Below are 21,651 nucleotides of genomic sequence, written 5' to 3' on the forward strand. Positions count from 1 at the left end.
ATTGAGTCCTTGGACCTCACTAAAAGATTAAAGAAGATGGTGGGCAAAAAAATTTTTAATAAAAAAAAATGGTGAGGACACCTGGTTGGCTCAGTTGGTATAGCACATGACTCTTGAACTTAAGGTTACTGAGTTCCTGCTCCATGCTGGGTGTAGAGATTACTTAAAATTAAAAAACAAATAGGGCGCCTGGGTGGCTCAGTGGGTTAAGCCGCTGCCTTCAGCTCAGGTCATGATCTCAGGGTCCTGGGATCGAGTCCCGGATCGGGCTCTCTGCTCAGCAGGGAGCCTGCTTCCTCCTCTCTCTCTGCCTGCCTCTTGGCCTGCTTGTGATCTCTGTCAAATGAATAAATAAAAATCTAAAAAAAATAAAACAAATAAAAAAATGGACACAAAAGCTCAATTGCTTCAGGTAGACACCATTTTGATAACCCAATTAAGGCTCCTCACAAGTTATGGGAGGAGGGAGCCTGAAGACTGGGAACAGCCCTGGATCCTGTAAGGCATTGTTGTCTTCCTTGCCTAGGGCCTTTGCATTTGCTGTTCCAGATGCTTAGAATGTTTCTCCATCAATGCTTCTGATCCTTTATCAAAGCCACCTCCTCACTCCCACCACCTCAGTCCCTGGCCATTGTCTGTGCTCCCCTGTCCCATCCCCAATCATTCTAGTCAGTCTGTACTGTGCTTCTGTCATCACTACTCTTGGTTGTTCCTGTCTAGTGAGGAAAGGACTAGTCTGGCGTGGTCATTGCTGGGTTCCCAGGAACAGGCTCAGTAGGCGTTGAGTGAATGTTCAATTTAGGAAGGAGTAAATCCCTCACCCTCAAAGGAGGGTAAAAATGAGGCAAGCTTCATCACCACATTTTCAGGAACCACAGATTCCCTCTTATCCTCCCCGAGGCCCAGCCCAAGAGTGAAGGTACTGATGTAGGAGAGACGATGTTAAGATTCGAAGCCAATGGCCAAGAAAGAATTCTTAAGACGTCTTTGGTGCAAAATGGTGGTTTATTAAAGCAGGGGGACAGGACCCTTGGGCAGAAAGAGGAGCAACCGGGTCAGGAGGAGTGGCCCCTTAAAGACTTAGGAGTTGGGAGAGGGAGGTAAGGAAAAAGGAAGGTTTCAAAAGAACTTTCCTATGCTAAAGAGGACCTCCAAGATACTGGAGGCCCTGACATTTTCAAGTTAAGGTTGTTTTTCCCCTCTAGCAAGGGATTAACATTAAGATAGTTGGGAGATTCTCGGAAGACTTATCAGGAGTCCCACCCAGGAGCGGAGGTGGGGGGAGGTTCGAGCTAGAGTTACCTTTTGGCTCTAGCCAAAACATCAAGGCAACTGAGCTGGTCAATGGGCTCTAAGGAAATTTAATAATTTTTTCTTCTGCCTTTGTTTCAGTAGCAGGACGTCACCAAGCCCAGGATCAGGGTAGCAGGAGCCCCAGGGCTCAGCAGGTTTGCTTCTCTCCACAGGCTAGGTCCTACCCCTGGGGAACTAAGGCAAGCCCCGCCCCCTCTCCCCCATCCCGGGGCCAGCCCAGGTGCGCGGAGGGAGGGAGGATCCTCGCTCAGGTGCCTGCTCCCTGCGCCTGCGCTCTACGCGCCCCGCCTCGCCAGGTGCGCCCCGCCCCCCTCCCGACCGGCCACCTTCCATAGCTGCGCAGAGGCGGCCGCCATTGGCTCTAGCGCCCACCGAGTGTTTGGGAGGTTGGCGGGGTTCTGAACCGTGGAAGAGTCGCTGAGTGTCGCCGGGGCAAGGGGCCAGTGAGGGGCGGACAGAGGCGTCGAGGCCGTAGGAGGCAGGTGTCCGCAAACCGAAGGTCCGGCGAGGTGGAGGGTGGGGGGTTTCCCGCAGGCTTCGGCAGGAGCGCCGGCGCAGCACCTCACAGACCCTCTGGGAGCGCCAGCACCTGAACACGAGGCTCTCTAGCGCGCGTGCGCGGCGAGGGTCTTCCCGCACCTGATCGCGAGACCCTAACGGCCAGCGGCTCGAGGCTTCGCCTGCGCTGCGGGGTGGAACCCGTCATGGCGCAGCTGTGTGGGCTGAGGCTGTGCGGGGCTCTCCTCGCCCTGTTGGCTTCGCTGCTCCTCTTCCGGGCTGAGGCGGCCGACGGAGAACGTGGCGTCCACGGTGAGGGCCAGGGCGGGTCTCCCGGGAGGAGTGGAAGGCCGACAGGCGGAGGGCGGGGCGCGAGGGGACTTGGGCAAGGTCTGAGCTGGGCGAACAGGCGGGAGAGGGAATTGGGAGCGACCTGGTGAAGCTCGGGGGGTGTGGTGGAGCGGGCTGTAGGAGATTGAGCCTGGGGCTGAGGTTTGGGAGCCCCTGGGACTGAGGACGGGCGGTGGAGCCAGAGTTGGGAAAGTTTCCTGCGGGTGAGGGAGGAGACTTAGGGGTATTGACCAGGAAGGAGTGGCATTGGCCCTTCCTGTGGCAGGAAGGGGGTGAGAGGCCCAACGGAAGACCAGCCTTCTCGCAGAGGAAAGTTCTGTGGCCTAGGGGAGCCCTGAGAGGCCGGGCTTGAGAGGGTGGGGATTGGATTAGGTGACGTAATGGCAGTTTAGCCTCTGGCAAGAAGCCCCCACGCCCACCTCTTTAGATACTGGACCACGGCCTCTCCCAGAAATCTTACCTGGTTCACTTGCAGTAGAGCGGCTCCAAAATGATGCCTCTGAGGAAGAAGAAGAAAAGCAAAAGTGTTGGAGGGGAGAAGCTTTGCAAAGGTGCAAGAGTGGGGACTCCTTGGGATAAGAAGAGTATTGGCCTTGGGGGCACCTGGGTGGCTCAGTGGGTTAAAACCTCTGCCTTCGGCTCAGGTCGTGATCCCAGCGTCCTGGGATCGAGCCCCACATCGGGCTCTCTGCTCAGTGGGGAGCCTGCTTTCTCCTCTCTCTCTGTCTGCCTCTCTGCCTACTTGTGATCTCTGTCAAATAAAAAAAAATCTAAAAAAAAAAAAAAAAAAAAAGTATTGGCCTTGAGAAGCTGGGGTTGGGGTTGTGGAACTGGTCCTTACAGGTTAGTGGAGAATAAGGCCCTGTTTAAATCTCTACATTCTGCAGAAGTTTGGCTTGGGAAGGTCATTTTGAACAAGTGTTGTCATAACCTCAAATGCTTCAGACAAGCACAGCCAGGCTTTGGGAAAAAACCCTCTTTTCAAAGGAGAATTCACTGATTCAGCAAAACTTATTGAGCCCCTGCTATGTGTCAGGGATGATGCTGGCACCGGTGGTAACAGTTGTGACTCAGACAAACCAGGTCCCAACACTTAGCTTGTATTATAGTGGGAGAGACAGAGACAGTGAGTAAACATTTAGGTAAAGAGCAGTCACCGCAGTATTAAATTACTAAGAAGTAAATGAACAAGGTGAAGTACACAAACAGCGTGATGTAAGATAATGGGGCTGCTTTAGCTCAGGTGGTCAGGGGAGGCCTCTCTGAGGAGGGTGAGGTCTTGAGCCCTAACACAAAGACCTCTGGTGGTTGAGAGTCCATGGAGGTAATGGAGTCAGAGGCCTTCAGGTTGGAGGAAGCCTGGTAGTATTAAAGGAAAAGACACAGAATCATCCTAGCCGGAGTAGAAGTGGGGGTGGGGAGAGAATTGGAGGAGGATGTGAGGTGGGAGAAGTAGGCTGGAGACCGGTGACTTCGTAGGCCAGCGTTTTGGGTGGAAAGAGAAAAAAGCAGGGAGTGTGTGCCGCTTATCACCTATGGTGACTTCTGTAATTTATTTATTTTTTTAAAAGATTTTATTTATTTATTTGACAGAGATCACCGGCAGGCAGAGAGAGAGAGAGGAGGAAGCAGGCTGCCTGCTGAGCTGACCTGAGCTGAAGGCAGAGGCTTTAACCCACTGAGCCACCCTGGCGCCCCACCTGTGGTGAATTTTGAAGTCTGTTAATTTACTCACGTCAGAGGCAGAGAGGGAAAAATGAGCTAATGGGGATGTCAGGGGTCATTGGGGAGAGAATCAGCTCTGTTTTTAGGTCAAGGAATCAAGAGTGGAGGTAGGTGTTGGGCACCTGGGTGGCTCAGCGGTTAAGCGTCTCCCTTTGGCTCAGGTCCTGATGTCATCATCCTGCTCAGTGGAGAGTCTGCTTCTCTCACTTGCTCTGCCTTTCCCCCTGCCTGTGCGTGCTCTCTCAGATAAATAAATGAAATCTTAAAAAACAGATAAAACAGGGACGCCAGGGTGGGCGGCTCAGTCAGTTAACCATCTGCATTCCACTCAGGTCATGATCCCAGGGTCCTGGGATGGAGCCCCGTGTTGGGCTCCCTGCTCATTGGAGAGCCTGCTTCTCCCTCTCCCTCTGCCTGCCACTCTGCCTACTTATGCTCTCTCCCTGTCTCTCTGTCAAATAAATAAATAAAATCTAAAAAATTAAAAAGTAAAACAACTCATAGGAAAAAAATTCAGGGGGCGCTTGGGTGGCTCAGTAGGTTAAAGCCTCTGCTTTGAATTCAGGTCATGGTCCTGGGATCGAGCCCTGCATCGGGCTCTCTGCTTGGCAGGGAGCCTGCTTCCTTTCCTCTCTCTCTGCCTGCCTCTCTGCCTACTTGTGATTTCTGTCTGTCAAATAAATAAATAAAAATCTTAAAAAAAAAAATTCAGGTGCTGAACATACTTGCAGTCTGGACTAGAATTTGACATGACTTTTTTCAATGACATGATCATGTTAGGATATGCCTTTTAGTTACCTGCTCTGGAACTTAATCAAAACTGAATTTAGGGTTAAACTCTATTGCTTACTGAGTTCTGATCCTTGAAACAGCGTGGTTGGGTGGTCAAGCTACAGATCTTGCCAAAGATCATGCAGTCGTAATTGACAAAGTCAAGTCTGGCTTCAGAGGCTTTTCCCTGGTGGCCTTTCTGGCTGCTGCAGCTGGGTAGACCTCCTGACCTTTCAGAAGTACTCTTGTCTCGTTGGGTGAACTAATGACCTTGCTTATCTGAAGTTCTGTTTGTTTGAAAGCTTTCAGTAGTTTAATTTGAGCCGGGAGGTAGTTTTGATTTTTTTCCAGGCAACAGGGTCTTCCACTAAGAGGGACATGTTTCTCCAGCCCCATGCAACTGCATAGGTGCCACTAGATGAGTATGGTGAGGTGGGGAGTGTGTAGTGAATGTGTGTGAGGGGGTGATGGTAATGGTTGGTCAAGGAGTTTGATCTTTGTGAAGACGTGAGGGGGCTGAGGGGTAGAGGAGAGCAGATAGGGTTGGTGAATTGTTGGGAGTTGAGGTTTTGGAGGGCATGAACTGGAAAGAAAGGATATGATGGGCAGTGAGTGAGATGCTTGAAACTGAGATTCCAAGAAGTTGTGTTTCTTGAGACAAGGTCTAGACATAACCATTGTGGGACGAAGCTGAGGGGAGGGCAAGATCACTGGAGAAGAGGTTTAGGAACCAAGAGGCCAGGATGGTCTGAGGGTCACCAACCTGGATATGGAAATCACTGGGAATGATGAGGGAGGCAGCATGAGAGACAGTGAGCCAGGAGCTAAAGTCATGAAATGAGGAGTAGTGATCTGGGCAGATGATGCACAAGGTGGGGTACAGTCTGTTTTGATGGTGATTAATAGCTGGACTTTGGAGAGGGCAGAACAGTGGAGAAGCAGCACCAGGTGCAAGGAGACCTACCCTCTTGGAAATGTCTTTGAGGGAGGAAGGGTTTGGTTAGAGTAAGGAGAATGTGATGAGAATGTTCAGAGAGGAGATGAGGAAATAAGAGATTTTGCTTAAGGCAATTGCTAAGTTCCCAAACCCTGGAAGTTAGGGGGAAGAGGGATGAGAACAGTATAGGATGTATGGGGATGAGGGGAGTTAAGTCAGGAGTCTGGACTGATGTCGTGATAAGCAAGTGATAGGAGTGCCGTCGGGTTCAAGGCTGACAGTGTTGGGCAGGGACTGGATGTTGGAGGGCAGATGGCAAGGGGTGTGGTGGTAAGTAGTGGATACTTGGACTCTGGACAGAGGGTGTCCTGAAACCGGACCTTTGCAGCTGGAGGTGGGGGAAAGCTGATACTGCTCTGCGTGGTTCTAGCACTCAGGGACAGCGCCAGTCTACCATGGAAAGCACACTGAGATTATAAACCCTCCACTCCCAAGAGGCCTCCAACAGGCTTTATGTGACTTGTGGTTTGTAGAATTGGGATTTTTTTTTTTTTTAAGATTTTATTTATTTATTTGGCAGACAGAGATCACAAGTAGGCAGAGAGGCAGGCAGAGAGAGGAGGAAGCAGGCTCCCTGATGTGGGGCTCGATCCCAGGACCCTGGGATCATGACCTGAGCCGAAGGCAGAGGCTTTAACCCACTGAGTCACCCAGGCGCCCCGGGATTTTTTTTTTTTTTTTTTAAAGATTTTGACAGGGCGCCTGGGTGGCCTAGTGGGTTAAGCCGCTGCCTTCCACTCAGGTCATGATCTCAAGGTCCTGGGATTGAGTCCCGCATCGGGCTCTCTGCTCAGCAGGGAGCCTGCTTCCTCCTCCCTCTCTCTGCCTGCCTCTCTGCCTACTTGTGATCTCTCTCTGTCAAATAAATAAATAAAATCTTTAAAAAAAATAAAATAAATAAAAGATTTTGACAGAGATCACAAGTAGGCAGAGCAGCAGGTGGAGAGAGGGGGGAAGCAGGCTCCCTGCTGAGCAGAGAGCCCCATGCAGGGCTGGATCTCAGGACCCTGGGATCATGACCTGAGCTGAAGGCAGAGGCCTTAACCCACTGAGCCAACCAGGCGCCCCTAAAATTGGAAATTTTTTATGGAAAAATTTGGTTATGGCTCTGCCTGAAAAATGTGAAGATCTGTGGCACCAGATCAGTGTTCCCGCATGGCACCCATAGTGCTCCTTTTGGAAAGGACATACACTACTCAGTCTTTATGTACTTGGCCTGCCCACTGTATCTCTAAGCATTTAAGTTGTAACCTCCCCCATCTTAAGAATATGTTCCATTTTGTAAATGGAGGTAGAGGAAACAGCTCCTTATAAATTGTATAGTGCAGGTGTGTGTGTCATTGCTGTTAGGGAGGGAAAAGCCCTTATCAGTTGGCCACAGATGTGTGTTATTCTTCTTTTTAATTTCTTCCCAGGTGATAAGTCCTATTATCTGGAGTGTCCCAAAATACATAATTTTGATTTCACTCCATTTAAGGATAGATAATACAGTTGGCCCTCGAACAACACGGGTTAGGAGCAACTCTGCAGTTGAGAATCCACATCTAACTTTTGATTCCTCAAAAACGTAGCCTGCTGATAGCCTGCTCTCTAAGCCTTACCAATGACATAAACAGTTAATTAACACATATTTTGTGTTACATGTATAAAAGACTGTGTTCTTCTGTTTTTTTTTTTTTTTAAAGATTTTACTTATTTTTTTGACAGAGATCACAAGTAGGCAGAGAGAGAGGCAGGCAGAGAGAGAGCAGGAAGCAGGCTCCCTGCTGAGCAGAGAGCCCCATGTGGGGCTCGATCCCAGGACCCTGAGATCATGACCTGAGCCGAAGGCAGAGGCTTTAACCCACTGCGCCACCCAGCCACCCCTTAAATACTGTATTCTTAAAGAGAGCTAGAGAAAAAATATTAAGAAAATCATTAAGAAAAAGTTCAACTGTGTATTCCTTTTCAGGACAAAACCTCAAAAATTCCTTTGGGAAGTTTAAGTGTAGTTCCTGCTGCCAATAACTATGCCTGACCTTGGGCTCATCAGAGCTTGGAGTTAATGGGTACTGGGCTTTGTTGATTGGTCTTGGGACTTTCCACTGGAGAAAGTGCAGCAGCCTACATTTGAGAGCCTCTGTTGCATTTTCTAGTGATCTTCAGTTTCCATCAACCTCTTGGGTTAATTACAGTTTCCCCAGCACTTTGACTAAAAGGACAAACTTCCAGCACTAAGCATGTTCTTAGTCACCACTCCTTTCTCTTAAACCCCATCCACGGGGAGCTAAAGTGCAGTTGGTGTTAGTGATTGGCTGTGGGTTCTCCAGAGTAGCATCTTCTAGGTTTTGTTTTTGTTTTTGTTTTTTAAGATTGGTGTATTTATTTAAGAGAGAGCTTGAGCTCACTCCTGTGTGTAGGGGGAAGGGGAGAGAGCGAGAATCTTTAGGCAAACTCTCCTGCTGAACCTGGAGCCCTGAGTCTGCAAGGCTCATCCCACTACCCCAGGAGATCCTGACCTGAGCCAAACCAGGAGTCTGGCTCTTAACCGACTGAGCCACTCAGGTGTCCCTAGCATCTTCTAGTGTTCTGCCCTTCACAGAAGAGGCACTTGTTTTGCTTGCAATCAAGGCAGTTTGCAGGATACTTTGAAATACTTACTCACTGGTTTATCCAAGACATTTTTTTTTTAAAGATTTTATTTATTTATTTGATGGAGATCACAAGTAGTCAGAGAGGCAGGCAGACAGAGAGGAGGAAGCAGGCTCCCTGCCAAGCAAAGAGCCTGATGCGGGACTCGATCCCAGGGCCCTGAGATCATGACCTGAGCTGAAGGCAGAGGCTTAACCCACTGAGCCACGCAGGCGCCCCCCAAGACAAAGATTTTTAAAAAGATTTTATTTATTTATTTATTTGATAGAGCACAAGCCAGGGGAGCAGCAGGCAGAGAGAGAGAGGGAGAAGCAGGCTCCCAGCTAAGCAGGAAGCCATGTGGGACTCAGTCCCAGGACCCTGGGATCATGACCTGAGCCAAAAGCAGGCGCTTGACCCACTGAGCCACCCAGGCACCCCTATTTAAACACCTACTATGTGCAAGGTCCAGTTTTAGGCCCAGGAAACAGCACTGAACAAAACAAATGACCTCCTGATGCATGGCAGCCACCTTGTAATGAAAGACAGTACGGTCATAAAATGACAGTGAATATGTATCTGGAGATGAGTACTGTAAGAAAAGTAAGGTAAGATTTGGTGTGCTTAGTGCTGAAAACATGGCCTTCGAAGCTCAGATGGTGGCGGCCCCTAAAGAACATTGTGGGTTTCACTTTCAGGTCCTCTGAAGGTCCACGGAAAAGATTCCTTTGTGAAGTGAAGCAGACTTCTCTTTCACCCGCTCTCCACGCACTTCTCATCTTTCCTCTCCTGGGAGTCATTTACAACTCACACTGAGGTAGTTGACAGGGCATCCAGGCCTGTGCTATGTGCTGATTTGGTAGCCAGAGATTCATGTGAGAAGCGAGTGACCCCTGATTTCATGGACCCTAGGAAGCCTTGGTGGCTCACTGGTCACATGACTAAAGCAGTTTTCACAGTGATCCCAGAAGCAGTAGCATATGGATTATGGTGTCTGTGTAGTCCTGGTCACAAATGTCATGTCATGTATTGTTTCTGAAAAGATCTTTTTGAAAACTGAAAAGGGATGCTGGAACATGGATGTTGAGGCCCCATACATACGTAATTTTAGAGTTTAGTTAATTTGAAATTATTTGAAGTATATTTTTCATGATTAGAAATCCATTTTAGAAATGAAGGCAAAAAAATTTAGCTGTTGTTTTACATACTAGTGTTTTGAGATGGATCTCACCCAAAGGGGCCTGGCTTTGGCTTCTAAAGTCCTTGAGTTCATACGGCATATTTTATGTGTGTCCCTGGGTCTGTCATTTAGAGTCCAGGACATGCACTTAAGGGGGTGAAAAATAACTACCATCATGGTTTGTGACCTTTCAAGGGACCACTCATAAACAGATGCAGAGTATGTATGTGGTATTGAAATTTAATGGGACATAATGGAAAAACATGTCTGAAAATGTTCCTTAGGGATGATAATGAAAAAACAGTTTGAGAAACACTGTTCCAGGGAGAAGGGTATATTAGCTTTCATCAATTTGGTAAAATGGTCCATGATTCAGAAAAGGTTAAGAATCCCTTTAATTGGGTGCCTGGGTGGCTCAGTGGGTTGAGCTTCTGCCTTTGGCTCAGGTCATGGTCTCAGAGTCCTGGGATCGAGCCCCGCATCAGGCTCTCTGCTTAGCAGGGAGCCTGCTCCCCACACCCCTCTGCAGATTCTCTGCCTCCTTGTGATCTCTTTCTCTGTCAAATAAAAAAAAATCTTAGAGGGAGTCCCATGAAAGACATTGAAACTGCCTTTCCAAGTTACTCAGATGGTCTACTGTGATTGTAGGTAAGGGTAGAATTCATAGTCTTGTTTGATAAATATGCAGTGACAGTGGGTAGGAGTGGTGGTTTGCCTTGTGCCAATGGTTTCTAACGTGTAAACTTCTATATCTCGATATTTTATATCTAAAATGCCAAGGTTTTATATCTAAAACGAGATACTAGGAGTCTTAAAATTTAAGTTGGATTTGTCATTGTAAATGTTCTTTCCTCATAAATACCCAAGGGTTATTTTAAAGTTTCTGCATTATTTATCCTAATAATGACAACTTCCAGGCACCCAAACCTAGAGGAGATGGGTAGTTAGTAGCTTTCTTTCCATTTATTTATTTATTTATTTATTTATTTATTTGACAGAGAAAGATCACAAGTAGGCAGAGAGGCCGATGCAGAGCTTCATCCCAAGACCCTGAGATCATGATCTGAGCAGTAGGCAGTGGCTTAACCTACTGAGCCACCCAGGTGCCCCATTGGTAGCTTTCTTTGCTGAAAACAGAAGCACTCAAGTATGTAGAACCTACCCAGCTAACCCAAATAGGTGAATTCCTAGGTCCCTTAGAAATCAAGCTGATCATAAAGTACATGTCAACTCTGGAATTCGGCACAGTGGGATTAAAACAGCCTTGAGTACCTCCCGGATCCTCAGTACCTTTTTGCTTACACAGAGCTTTTAAAGATCGCTCATTCTTCAGTGAAGAGATACTAGAAGGTCCAAATGGGTAACCAGGGCATATTTTTTCTTACTTTCCCCAGGCCTTGAACACTTAATCTCAGCATAATGTGGGGTTGCAGGACTTTGATCTGTGTGATAGTTTGCCTTTGTCCTACGCTGGTGAAGATCAGGAAGGTATCACTTAAGGTGTGGTAAATGGTCACAAGGCAGAAAAAGAAAGGGAAGGGTGATGGTTTAATTGGTTTTATTGACTCTGACTTGAGGTTTTCCATACCCCCATGTCCTGTTAGCCACCATACTCAGTTGGATTTTCTAGTGAACTCTGTCATCCTTTTTGTACCTTCATTGCCACTGTCCCTGTATTAGTCTGGCCTCATAAAAATATATTATCTACTCTTTATTCAAAGATTTGTTCTAAAATTTTTTTTAAGATTTGATTTATGTATTTGACAGATCACAAGTAGGCAGAGAGGCAGGCAGAGAAAGGAGGAAGCAGGCTCCCGCTGAGCAGAGAGCCTGATGCGAGGCTCAATCCCAGGGTCCTGGGATCATGACCTGAGCTGAAGGCAGAGGCTTTAACCCACTGAGCCACCCAGGCCCCCATGTTCTAAATGTTTTAAGGGCTTTTTATTTTTTAATTTTTTTCTTTCTTTCTTCTTTATTTGGGGGGGGGGAGAGAAAGAAACAGACTCTGCTGAGCAGGGAGCCTAATACGGGACTTAATCCCAAAACCCTGGGATCATTACTTGAACTGAAGGCAGATGCTTAACAGACTGAGCCACCCAGGTGCCCCTGTTTAAGAGTTTATAATGGAATATAAAACTCCTTCAGTCTTCACAACAGTCTTATGTTATTGGTCTGTGTGTAAAAGAAATCCCTCCATTTGAGTCCCATTTGAGTTGTTTTAAAGAAATGCATCTGGGGCGCCTGGGTGGCTCAGTGGGTTACGCTGCTGCCTTCGGCTCAGGTCATGATCTCAGGGTCCTGGGATCGAGCCCCACATTGGGTTCTCTGCTCGGCAGGGAGTCTGCTTCCTCCTCTCTCTCTGCTGCCTCTCTGCCTACTTGTGATCGCTCTCTGCCAAATAAATAAATAAAATCTTTAAAAAAAAAAAAAAAAAGAAAGAAATGCATCTGTGGGGATGCTTGGGTGGCTCAGGTCATAATCCCAGGGTCCTGGGATCAAGTTCTGAGTTACGCTCCCTGCTTGGTTTGGGGGGGGGGTGCTTCTGCAAAAAAAAGAAATATCTGTGCATGCTCCCAGAATTTATTTCAGTAGGGACTGTGGAGGAAAAGCTGATGAGTCTCCTTGCTTTGTTACTCAATAGTGAATTCAAGTGCCTTTTCCCAGACAAGCCATTGTCAGGACCCCCTCAAGATTAATAGTGCATTCTGAAGCAGGCAACATAAGTCTAGATGTCACACACAGAAGGGAACTTTTTGCTAACACACTTGCCAGAAAACACTTTTATACTAACTAAATCCAGAATATGTATAAATCACAGAGAGACCCTTACTTAATCTTGGGCTACGTTCTAATGTCCCTTAGGGTAGTTATCTTGCTAACATTCTCAGCTTTTACTGCTAAACTAAGTAGATTTTAAAGAGAAAACTGTTTATTGCAGAATTTTTCTGACACCAGATGGAATGGGCTTTTCCACAGTTCTCAGTGGACACCCATTTAACTCATTTCTGACACCCAACTCCACGGAGTTAGCACAGAGCCCACAGGTTACCAGCTCAGTCCCACAACCTGCTTCTCCCACACCTTCACTGGAATGTCCCAGGTTGTTACCTGTACTTCCAACCTGTGTGCTATAAATCAAAGGTTCCCACAACCCCCTTGGATTTAATAATTTGCTAGAATGGCTCACAGAACTCAGATATATTTACCAGTGTATTATAAAGGATAAGGATGAACAGCCAGATGAAGACATGAAGTCTGGGAGGGTCCCCAGCACAGAAGCTCTGTCATTGTGGAGTTTGGGGTGAGCCAGCCTCCTGGTACATGATGTGTTCACCAACACACTTCTCCTGACTCCTTCGGTTAGGGTCTTTCAGGAAGCTTTATCATGTAGGCATGATTGATTATTAACTCAAACTCCCATCCCCCACCCCTTCCTGGAGGATGGGGGTTTGGCTTAAAGTTCCAACCCCTCAGTCTTTCCCTTGTCTTTCTGGCAGTCAGCCCCCCACCCCAATCATCTCACTATGACACCACAGAGATTCCCAGGCTCTTAGCTCTTGTGTCAGGAACCCGGCTCAACAACCAGCGTTCCTAGTACTTCTTTTTTTTTTTTTTAAACGCCCCCAGTGTTCCTAGTACTTAAGAAACCACAAGGGAGGGGGCGCCTGGGTGGCTCAGTGGGTTAAGCCTCTGCCTCAGGTCATGAGCTCAGGGTCCTGGGATTGAGCCCACGTCGGGCTCTCTGCTCAGCAGGGAGCCTGCTTCCTCCTCTCTCTGCCTGTTTCTCTGCCTACTTGTGATCTCTCTCTCAAATAAATAAATAAAAATCTTAAAAAAAAAGAAAAACCACAAGGGAGGTATGGGGTGGGTGGGTGGGGTTGGCCAAATCTGTTTGTCTTACTGTGTCAGAGATAGGCTGAATCCACAATCAGAGCTTCGCCTTATCTTCTGGTTTATGTACTCCAAGCCTCTAAAAATTTGCATTTTTCTTCTTTTTTTCTTTTTTAAGCAGCCAGGCCTAAATCAGGGAATATGTGGCTTTCTGAATTAAAGTATATGGGGTTTATATATTTTCTGACTTTATTGTTAGATTAGTATGCGTTTGTTGCATGTACTGTTGTTCCCACATTATGAGTGAGGAAATAGGCACAGGAAGGTTAGAACTGCCTCTGGTAAAACAGCGGGCTCCTAAGAGGCAGCCAGGGATTCCTGCACACACAGATCCTGTACCGGAACAGAGGACCTGTCCTACAGGCTTTTGTAAAATGCCTCCAGTATGTGTCACTCCCCTGTCCCAGAGCCTTTGGTCATTTCCTTTGTACCTTATGTTGGCTTACAAGCTCTTTGAATTTCAGATGTGATTGTAGTATTTTACCTTGTGGGATTTTGTTGTTTTGTTTTGTTCTGTTTTTCTGCCCAAGTGTGTCTTTTTTCTACTTGTAAACCCCTGAAGGTCAGATGACCGCATCTCCAGTCAGCGCCTTCTATGTATAGGATGGCTGCTGAGCACAGTTTACCTTGGACGGTTCCAGTTATGCCACCATATGTCACAGAGTGACTATTAAGAATACCCCCTTTCGGGGTGCCTGGGTGGCTCAGTTGTTAAGCATCTGCCTTTGGTTCAGGTCATGATCCCAGGAGAAGGAGCACCGGATGGGGCTCCCTGCTCAGTGGGAAGCCTGCTTCTCCCTCTCCCACTTGCCATGCTTGTGTTCCCTCTCTCTCTTTGTGTCTTTCTCTGTCAAATAAATAAACACAACCTTAATTTTCATTTATTTATTTATTTTTAAGATTGTGTTTATTTATTTGACAAAGGGAGAGAGAGCACAAGTAGGCAGAGAGGCAGGCAGAGAGACAGGGGGAAGCTGATCAGAGAGCCTGATACGGGGCTCCATCCCAGGACCCTGTGATCATGACCTGAGCGGAAGGCAGAGGCTTTAATCCACTGAGTCACCCAAGCGCCCCTATTTATCCTATAGTTTTAAGTTGGTTTTTTTTTTTTAAAGATTTTATTTATATATTTGACAGGAGAGATCACAAGTAGGCCCTAGTTTTAAGTTTTTTAACTGAAAGTTTTAAACAGAAGGGACCGTAATCCACTATCCTGATAAAAACCACTGCTGATCCTTAAGAAACAAAAGTAATGCATTCACAAGATTAGAATACTCACACTGTACTGAAAGATCCAGATGGAAAAGAAAAACTGGAAAAGGCTCTCTCCCTCCTTTTGGGCCCTTTCTTTAAAGGTACATTCATACACACATCTAAATTAAAAGCTTAGAAAGGAATTAAAATAGTAAACCATTCTCTTCCTTTTTTCCCCCTCTTAGTCTTCCATATTTTCTGTACCAGCACACATACCTTTGCCTGTTTTGAACAGAGCCTGGTATCCCTTGTGTGCAGGTCTCACAAGTTACCGAATCAGCACAAATCAGATGTCTTGATGGTGAATTTGCAGCTGTTAAAGGTTTGTGAACACCAAGCCCTTTGTGGATTTGGCAATCCTTGCCCCCATTCTTAAAAACACTTGGATTAGGTGACACTTCATTGCTTTCTTTGCTTTTTTTTTTTTTTTTTAAAGATTTTATTTGTCAGAGAGAGAGAGGGAGAGCGAGCGAGCACAGGCAGACAGAATGGCAGGCAGAGACAGAGGGAGAAGCAGGCTCCCTGCTGAGCAAGGAGCCCGATGTGGGACTCGATCCCAGGACGCTGGGATCATGACCTGAGCTGAAGGCAGCTGCTTAACCAACTGAGCCACCCAGGCATCCCAGCTTTCTTTGCTTTTTGATACTGAGGAGTGACCTGTACTTATTTTTCTGTGTATAAATAGGATTTTCCAATGTCTGAGGAGTATTATAACAGAACTTCTCTTTGGCCATTGTCCTTAGAATTCTAAGTTACTTTAATGGAAAGAGTAGTGCTGTTTCTAGTGATGGAAGGGTGTGTTACAAGTTCTTGGCAAAGGATAATCCCGAGGAATGCATGGTCAGTGTTGTTATTAGAAATGTGAACCCTGGGAGTCTTGTTTGATAGCTCCTGACTGCACATATAAGACCGGCTGAGTTCTGTAATGACAGGGGTGGAAAATCTGAACAGGGTGTTTTGCTTTTTTTTTTTTCCTAAGATTTTATTTATTTATTTGCCAGAGAGAGAGAGCAAGCACAGGCAGACCTAGTGGCAGCAGAGGCAGAGGGAGAAGCAGGCTCCCTGCCGAGCAAGGAGCCCGATGTGGGACTTGATCCCAGAACGCTGGGATCATGACCTGAGCTGAAGGCAGCTACTTAACCAACTGAGCCACTCAGGTGTCCCTGAACAGGGTGTTTTTATAAACACTACAGAGAAGAGACCAAACTGTAGTTTGGGGTTGCTGCCTGTGTATGGCCTGCGAGCTAAGTATGGTTTTTACATTTTTTAATGTTTGAAAAAAATCAAGAATATTTCAAGATGCGTAAAAATTGCATGATAAAATTTTAGTGTCTGTAGGTAAGGTTTGACTGGAATGACAGCCATGCTCATTCATTTACATGTGTGTCTTAAGGCTGCCTCCATACTGTAATGACAGTGGGGAAGTTAGAACAGACCGTGACCCATAAAGCCGGAATAAAGGCAGACCTTGTTTGCGTGGTTTTCAACATGCACAGATTTCAGTTACCACAGTATATTAACTCTGGGTACTTGGGTCAAGTACAAGTTTCAGCTACTAGCTCTTCAAGCACAGATCACTGTGTAGATAACATATATGTGTGGTGATTGGTCACTGCACGTCTGTGACTCTGTTCACACACAAGGCAAAGCATTTGGTTGTGTTGCCTGCTTGTTTCCCAGTGATAATTCTGTGTTAACAGTTTACAAAAATGCTTAATCGATAGAGGGGATTGTCTGGAAAGGATGAAAAGTGCAGCCAAGAGAATAAGTGGTAATGCTGGAGGCACAATTCCGATGGAACAGAGGTGGAGTGATGGAAGTACTCACCAGCCTCAGGAGTGTGGACACTGTCTTGATTTGGGAGACCCAGTAGACAACCACAGGAGCCCTAGTGACAGAAATGAGGAAATCAGGGGCACCTGGGTGACTCAGTGGGCTAATCCTTCGCCTTGGGCTCGGGTCTTGATCTCAGGGTCCTGGGATCGAGCCCTGCATCGGCGGGGAGCCTGCTTCCCCTTCTCTCTCTGCCGGCCTGTCTCTGCCTACTTTTCAGACACTAAAATTTTATCTCTGTGTGTGTGTGTGTGTGTGTGTGTGTGTGTGTGTCTCAAAGAAATAAGGAAAGAAAGAAATGAGGAAAGTGATGCTTTTTGATACTGAGGATGATTCAAAAAGGATGATTTCCCAGTGGAAGGAACGGTGGCAAAAACTCACAAAAAGTAAAGCAGCTCTCAGAGCAGTTGAGACATTGAAATAACTAAGGATAAAATGTTGGACGTTGATCCAAACCTAGAAAGACGTAGGATAATTTACTAAGATGAGTTGAAAATAATGCTTGTTCCGAATCCGGAGTTAACATGGCTTAAGACCATTGCAGCACTGTTCAAACTACTCTTGGTAATTTTTTTTTTTTTTTACAAAGAAATTTAAACAACTTAATTGTCAAGTTTCTCATACTTAGCCACATTGTACTAAGTAAATATTAAGTTTACTATTTTTCCTATATATTTGTAACCCACAGTTTTTAATGTTTTGACAAATTTAAAGGACTTAGAAGTTACAGATTTTCCTGTTGCTTTTCACACTATCGTGCAAAACAGGTACTGCCTGTGTTCACTGTTTGGCGCACCATAAAAAAGAGTTTACTGAGCTTTGCTCTAGAAAAACAGATGCGAGGAAGAGAACCATTTCATGAGTGTCTTCAGGCTGGTGAGATGATCTCAGGCTCTCTATTAGGCAGACAGGCAAGATGTCAGGTTTTTTTCAGTGTGTAGCACCCAGGGGAGTAAAAAGTGTATCAAGAGCTGAGTCCTAGGAAAGAAGTACTTGTTTTCGAAGTAAACTTACTCTGAAGGGGCATAAAAACACAAATAAGTCGGGGCGCCTGGGTGGCTCAGTGGATTAAGTGTCTGCCTTCAGCTTGGGTCATGGTCTCAGAATCCTGGGATTGAGCCCCACATGGGGCTCCCAGCTCAGCAGGGAGTCTGCTTCTCCCTCTCCCACTTCCTGCTGCTCCCCCTGCTTCTACTCTCTCTCTGTCAAATAAATAAAATCCTTAAGAAATATATTGAAAAAACAAAAAACAAAACACAAGGGGCCCCTGGGTGGCTCAGTGGTTAAGCATCTGCTTTCGGCTCAGGTCATGTTCCCAGGGTTCTGGGGTGGAGCCCTGCATTGGGCTCCCTGTTTGGTGGGGAGTCTGCTTTTCCCTCTCCCTCTCCCTCTGTTGTTATCATCCGTCCTCCCGGCCCTGGCCGTATTCTTCTCACTCTTTGTCTCAAATAAATACATAAAATCTTTAAAAAACAAAACTAAAAAACAGCAAAGGAATGAGTTGGAGGTGGTTGGTGATTCAAGGGAGGGATCAGGTAGGATTGAAGTAAGGGGTATACCGAGGGTTGGAATTTGGTAAAGCTGAGAAGTAGATACACTGGTGTTACAGTATTTTCTGTACATTTCAGAATATTTGAAGTAGTTTATTAAAATAACTTAATTTTCTAGAGTAGGCACTGCAATAGTGCCTTTTTGGAGAATGATTAGATACAGTCGTTTTTTGTGTTTTTTTTTTAAGATTTTATTTATTTGTTTGACAGAGATCACAAGTAGGCAGAGAGGCAGGCAAAGAGAGAGGAGGAAGCAGGCTCCCTGCTGAGCAGAGAGCCCAATGCATGCCTCCATCCCAGGACCCTGAGATCATGACCTGAGCTGAAGGCAGAGGTTTAACCCACTGAGCCTCCCAGGTGCCCCTAGATACAGTCTTCTTAAGCCTGTAAAATTAAATTAGGTTGGTAGTGCCTGGGAGCCTGAAATCCCTGCGATGTTGTTGTCAGCAGGTGACAGCAGGTTATTCCAGCCCAGTGCACGTGGCGTGAAGGTGTCTGAGCCATTGGCTTTTGGTCCTGGTTAGAGCTCTGGTGACTTGAGAACCAGAGTAGCCTGTTCTCCATGACAAAGACCAGGCTGTTTGGCAGTTTTATCACAGCTAATGTTCCAAATGCCTGTCAGAGTTTTGTAATTTAGCTTCGCATTTCAGATAATGCGTGATTTTTAACCATTTCTGATGCGAGAGAATGTTAAAGTTTCCTGAAGACAGAAGTTCCATTTCTACGTATTCTGAAGTGAGTGTTTTCCAAATTTGGTGCTCCTCAGCTTCTCTCCATTTTCCTCTGCTTTGAAAACTTACAGGATATACATTCATTTTGCACTAGCATTTGTGAGCATAGAAATAGGGCTAGAGACATTTTTCATGATCGTTTCCCAATTCTGTTCTAAAACCAATATATCGTCATATCTCTTAATAGTAATAGAGTTATTTATTAAAGAATAACTTCCTGAAAATTGATTCTACCAAGTTCCCCTCAGCCTTGGCCAGTTGGTGTGGTGCTGTCCAAGACCTTGTCATTGAGTGACTATAAACAGTCCCAGCAAAGGGCCTGGCCTGTTGAGCCCTCGGATTGGATCGCGTTAAGGGCCCTGAGGAATGTTATGGTTTTTAGGCATCTTCAGTTTCATGTTTACCACTGCGTGTTACTATACTGCCTTTTTCTGTCTGTGTGAAGGAGGGGTTGTCATGTTAATGCCCAGCTCTAATGGGACCAGTGTGAATTCAGATTCAGCTCTGCTTCTGGTTGACTTAATCACCCCAAGCCTCAGTGTCCTCATTAGTAAAGTGAGCGAGTTACTACATGATCCGCAGTTTTAGTGTGACTGTTAGAAATAGTGCACATACTGTGCCTAGTGTGACGCTTTACTGAAGGTAGCAGAGGGGTTTCAAGACATAAGTAATGCTCAGCATGTTGGTTCTTTTTCTTATTTTTTTCCCTTCAGATTTTATTTCTAAGTAATCTCTACACCAGACTTGGGGCTTGATCTCACAACCCTGGATCAAGAGTCACACGCTGTACTGACTTCACCAGCAAGGCACCCCCATTTTGGTTCATTTTTATTTTAATCTCGACCTACCAAAGTACAGTGCTTTATTTATTTTTTTTTTTTTTAAGATTTTATTTTATTTATTTGAGAGAGAGAGACAGTGAGAGAGAGAATGAGCGAGGAGAAGGTCAGAGAGCGAAGCAGACTCCCCATGGAGCTGGGAGCCTGATGTGGGACTCGATCCCGGGACTCCAGGATCACGCCCTGAGCCGGAGGCAGTCATTTAACCAACTGCGCCACCCAGGCGTCCCAGTACAGTGCTTTAATTGGGGGGAAAAAAAAGCCTTTAAGGAAAATGACAAGTCACGGAAGCCGTGTTACATACCAAAGTATTTCTGACTTTTTGTACAAGCCATTTGGAGAACAGTGAAGGAGAGTGCAGTGATGCTCTTTGGGGTGAGGTGAATTGAAGAATGTGTGGCCTGTGCATCTGAAAGGACACTGTCTCCTTCGGAACAAACAAGCAGACAAAACCAAAATGCTTTTTCCTGAGTTCACTTAAGTCTAAACAGTGAAAATTTCTATCATAGAGGCTTAAAAGCATAGGGCAAAATGAGAATTTTCTCCATTTCACAGGGAGTTTCCAGACTCGGAGAAAGGATGTCTTTTTTTTTTTTTTTTAAGATTTTGTTTATTTATCTGACAGAGAGAGAGAGAGACCTTGTGAGAGAGGGAACACAAGCACAGGGGGTGGGAGAGGGAGAAGCAGGCTTCCCGCAGAGCAGGAAGCACAATGTGGGGCTCGATCCCAGGACCCTGGGGTCATGATCTGAGCCACAGACATCTAATGACTGAGCGCCCCAAGGACTGTGTCTTGACACTTGGTTAAATTTCACCTTGATGGAACCTTAAGGTTAGCTTCAGCTGATTATTCTACTGTTTGGAGCTCTTAGTTATACTGTAATCAAATTTGTGTGAAAAGAACAGATAAGATTTTTTTCTCTTTTTATTAAAGAAATTTTCAGATGCACACACAGTTCTGTGAGCCCACATGGCCCATTACTTAGCTTTAGCAACTGTCAGCATTCTGTCTTTACAGGCATACTGTGTTTTTAGTCCAGTTCTCTCTCAATAAAGAGACATTTCTAGGGGCACTTGGGTTGCTCAGTCAGTTAAGCATCCGACTCTTGATCAGTCTTGATCTCAGGGTTGGGAGTTCAAGCTCCATGTTGGGCCCCATGTTGAATGTGGAGCCTACTTAAAAAGAGAAATTTCTAAATTGCCCTGTGACAAAAGTGAAGTGTCCCTCCTGTCCCGTGTCCCCCCATCTCCTACCCCACCCAGGGAACCTAAAAATAAGGCTGTTTTCTGAAACTTCAACTGTGAAGTCAGTGTGTCATCGTTTTTGTTTTTTTTTTTTAAAGATTTTATTTATTTATTTGACAGAGATCACAAGTACGCAGAGAGGCAGGTAGAGAGAGAGGAGGAAGCAGGCTCCCCGCTGAGCAGAAAGCCTGACGACGGGCTCAATCCCAGGACCCTGGGATCACGACCCGAGCCGAAAGCAGAGGCCTTAGGCCACTGAGCCACCCAGGTGCCCCTCAATGTGTCATCATTTAAGAGCAGATGAGAGCTGCTCTCTGGGACTTAGTGGCCTCCCAGGCCCACAGGGTTTGTTGTAAAAAGACCATCACATCTACTGGAAGAATGTTCCAGTCAGGAAAGGAAGTGTCCCAGAGGCACACCTTGACTGGTATCTTGACTGTGTGTCCTGAGTTGTTTCCTGGGAGCCTCTGGCCTTCCTGGTAGGTCCTAGTGGAGGAGGGAAACTTACAGCACACTTCTCCTTACTCTGACTCCAAGGGACGGGCTCCGTTTCCGCCTGCTTTCTGAGGTGGTCTGCTCATTGACGGGTACATCCAAGCTGCTTGACCATTCTTTCTTGGCATCCTCCTATGTGCTCTGTCAGCCGGTGACCGCATCCCTGCGTTTGGTCAGCTGGGCCTCCACGAGTTAAGTGTCTGAGTGACAGAGATGAGGGCCAGATTCTGGGCATTGTGACTTCACTAAGCTAAATGCTTTCCAGCCCTAGAGAAGTTTTTTCTCCTCTTTATATACCCTCAGCCTTGCATAGAGCGTGTACCTGGCCCCCTTGCTTTCGGAAAAGTTAACTGAATTTCCACCCTTG

At 46.2% G+C, this 21,651-nt stretch overlaps 1 protein-coding gene across 1 annotated transcript in view; it reads left to right on the forward strand.

The window, feature by feature from the left end:
- Window positions 1–2,018: 2,018 nt before the first annotated feature.
- Window positions 2,019–21,651, forward strand: part of SPINT2 (serine peptidase inhibitor, Kunitz type 2) — a 31,050-nt gene continuing 11,417 nt past the window's right edge. Inside the window, exon 1 of the mRNA XM_044256533.1 lies at window positions 2,019–2,124. Coding sequence (XP_044112468.1) covers window positions 2,019–2,124 — 106 coding nt within the window. The remainder of the gene's footprint in view (window positions 2,125–21,651) is intronic.

Source organism: Neovison vison, chromosome 7 (assembly GCF_020171115.1).
Source record: "Neovison vison isolate M4711 chromosome 7, ASM_NN_V1, whole genome shotgun sequence".
NCBI classification, from domain to species: Eukaryota; Metazoa; Chordata; class Mammalia; order Carnivora; family Mustelidae; genus Neogale; species Neogale vison.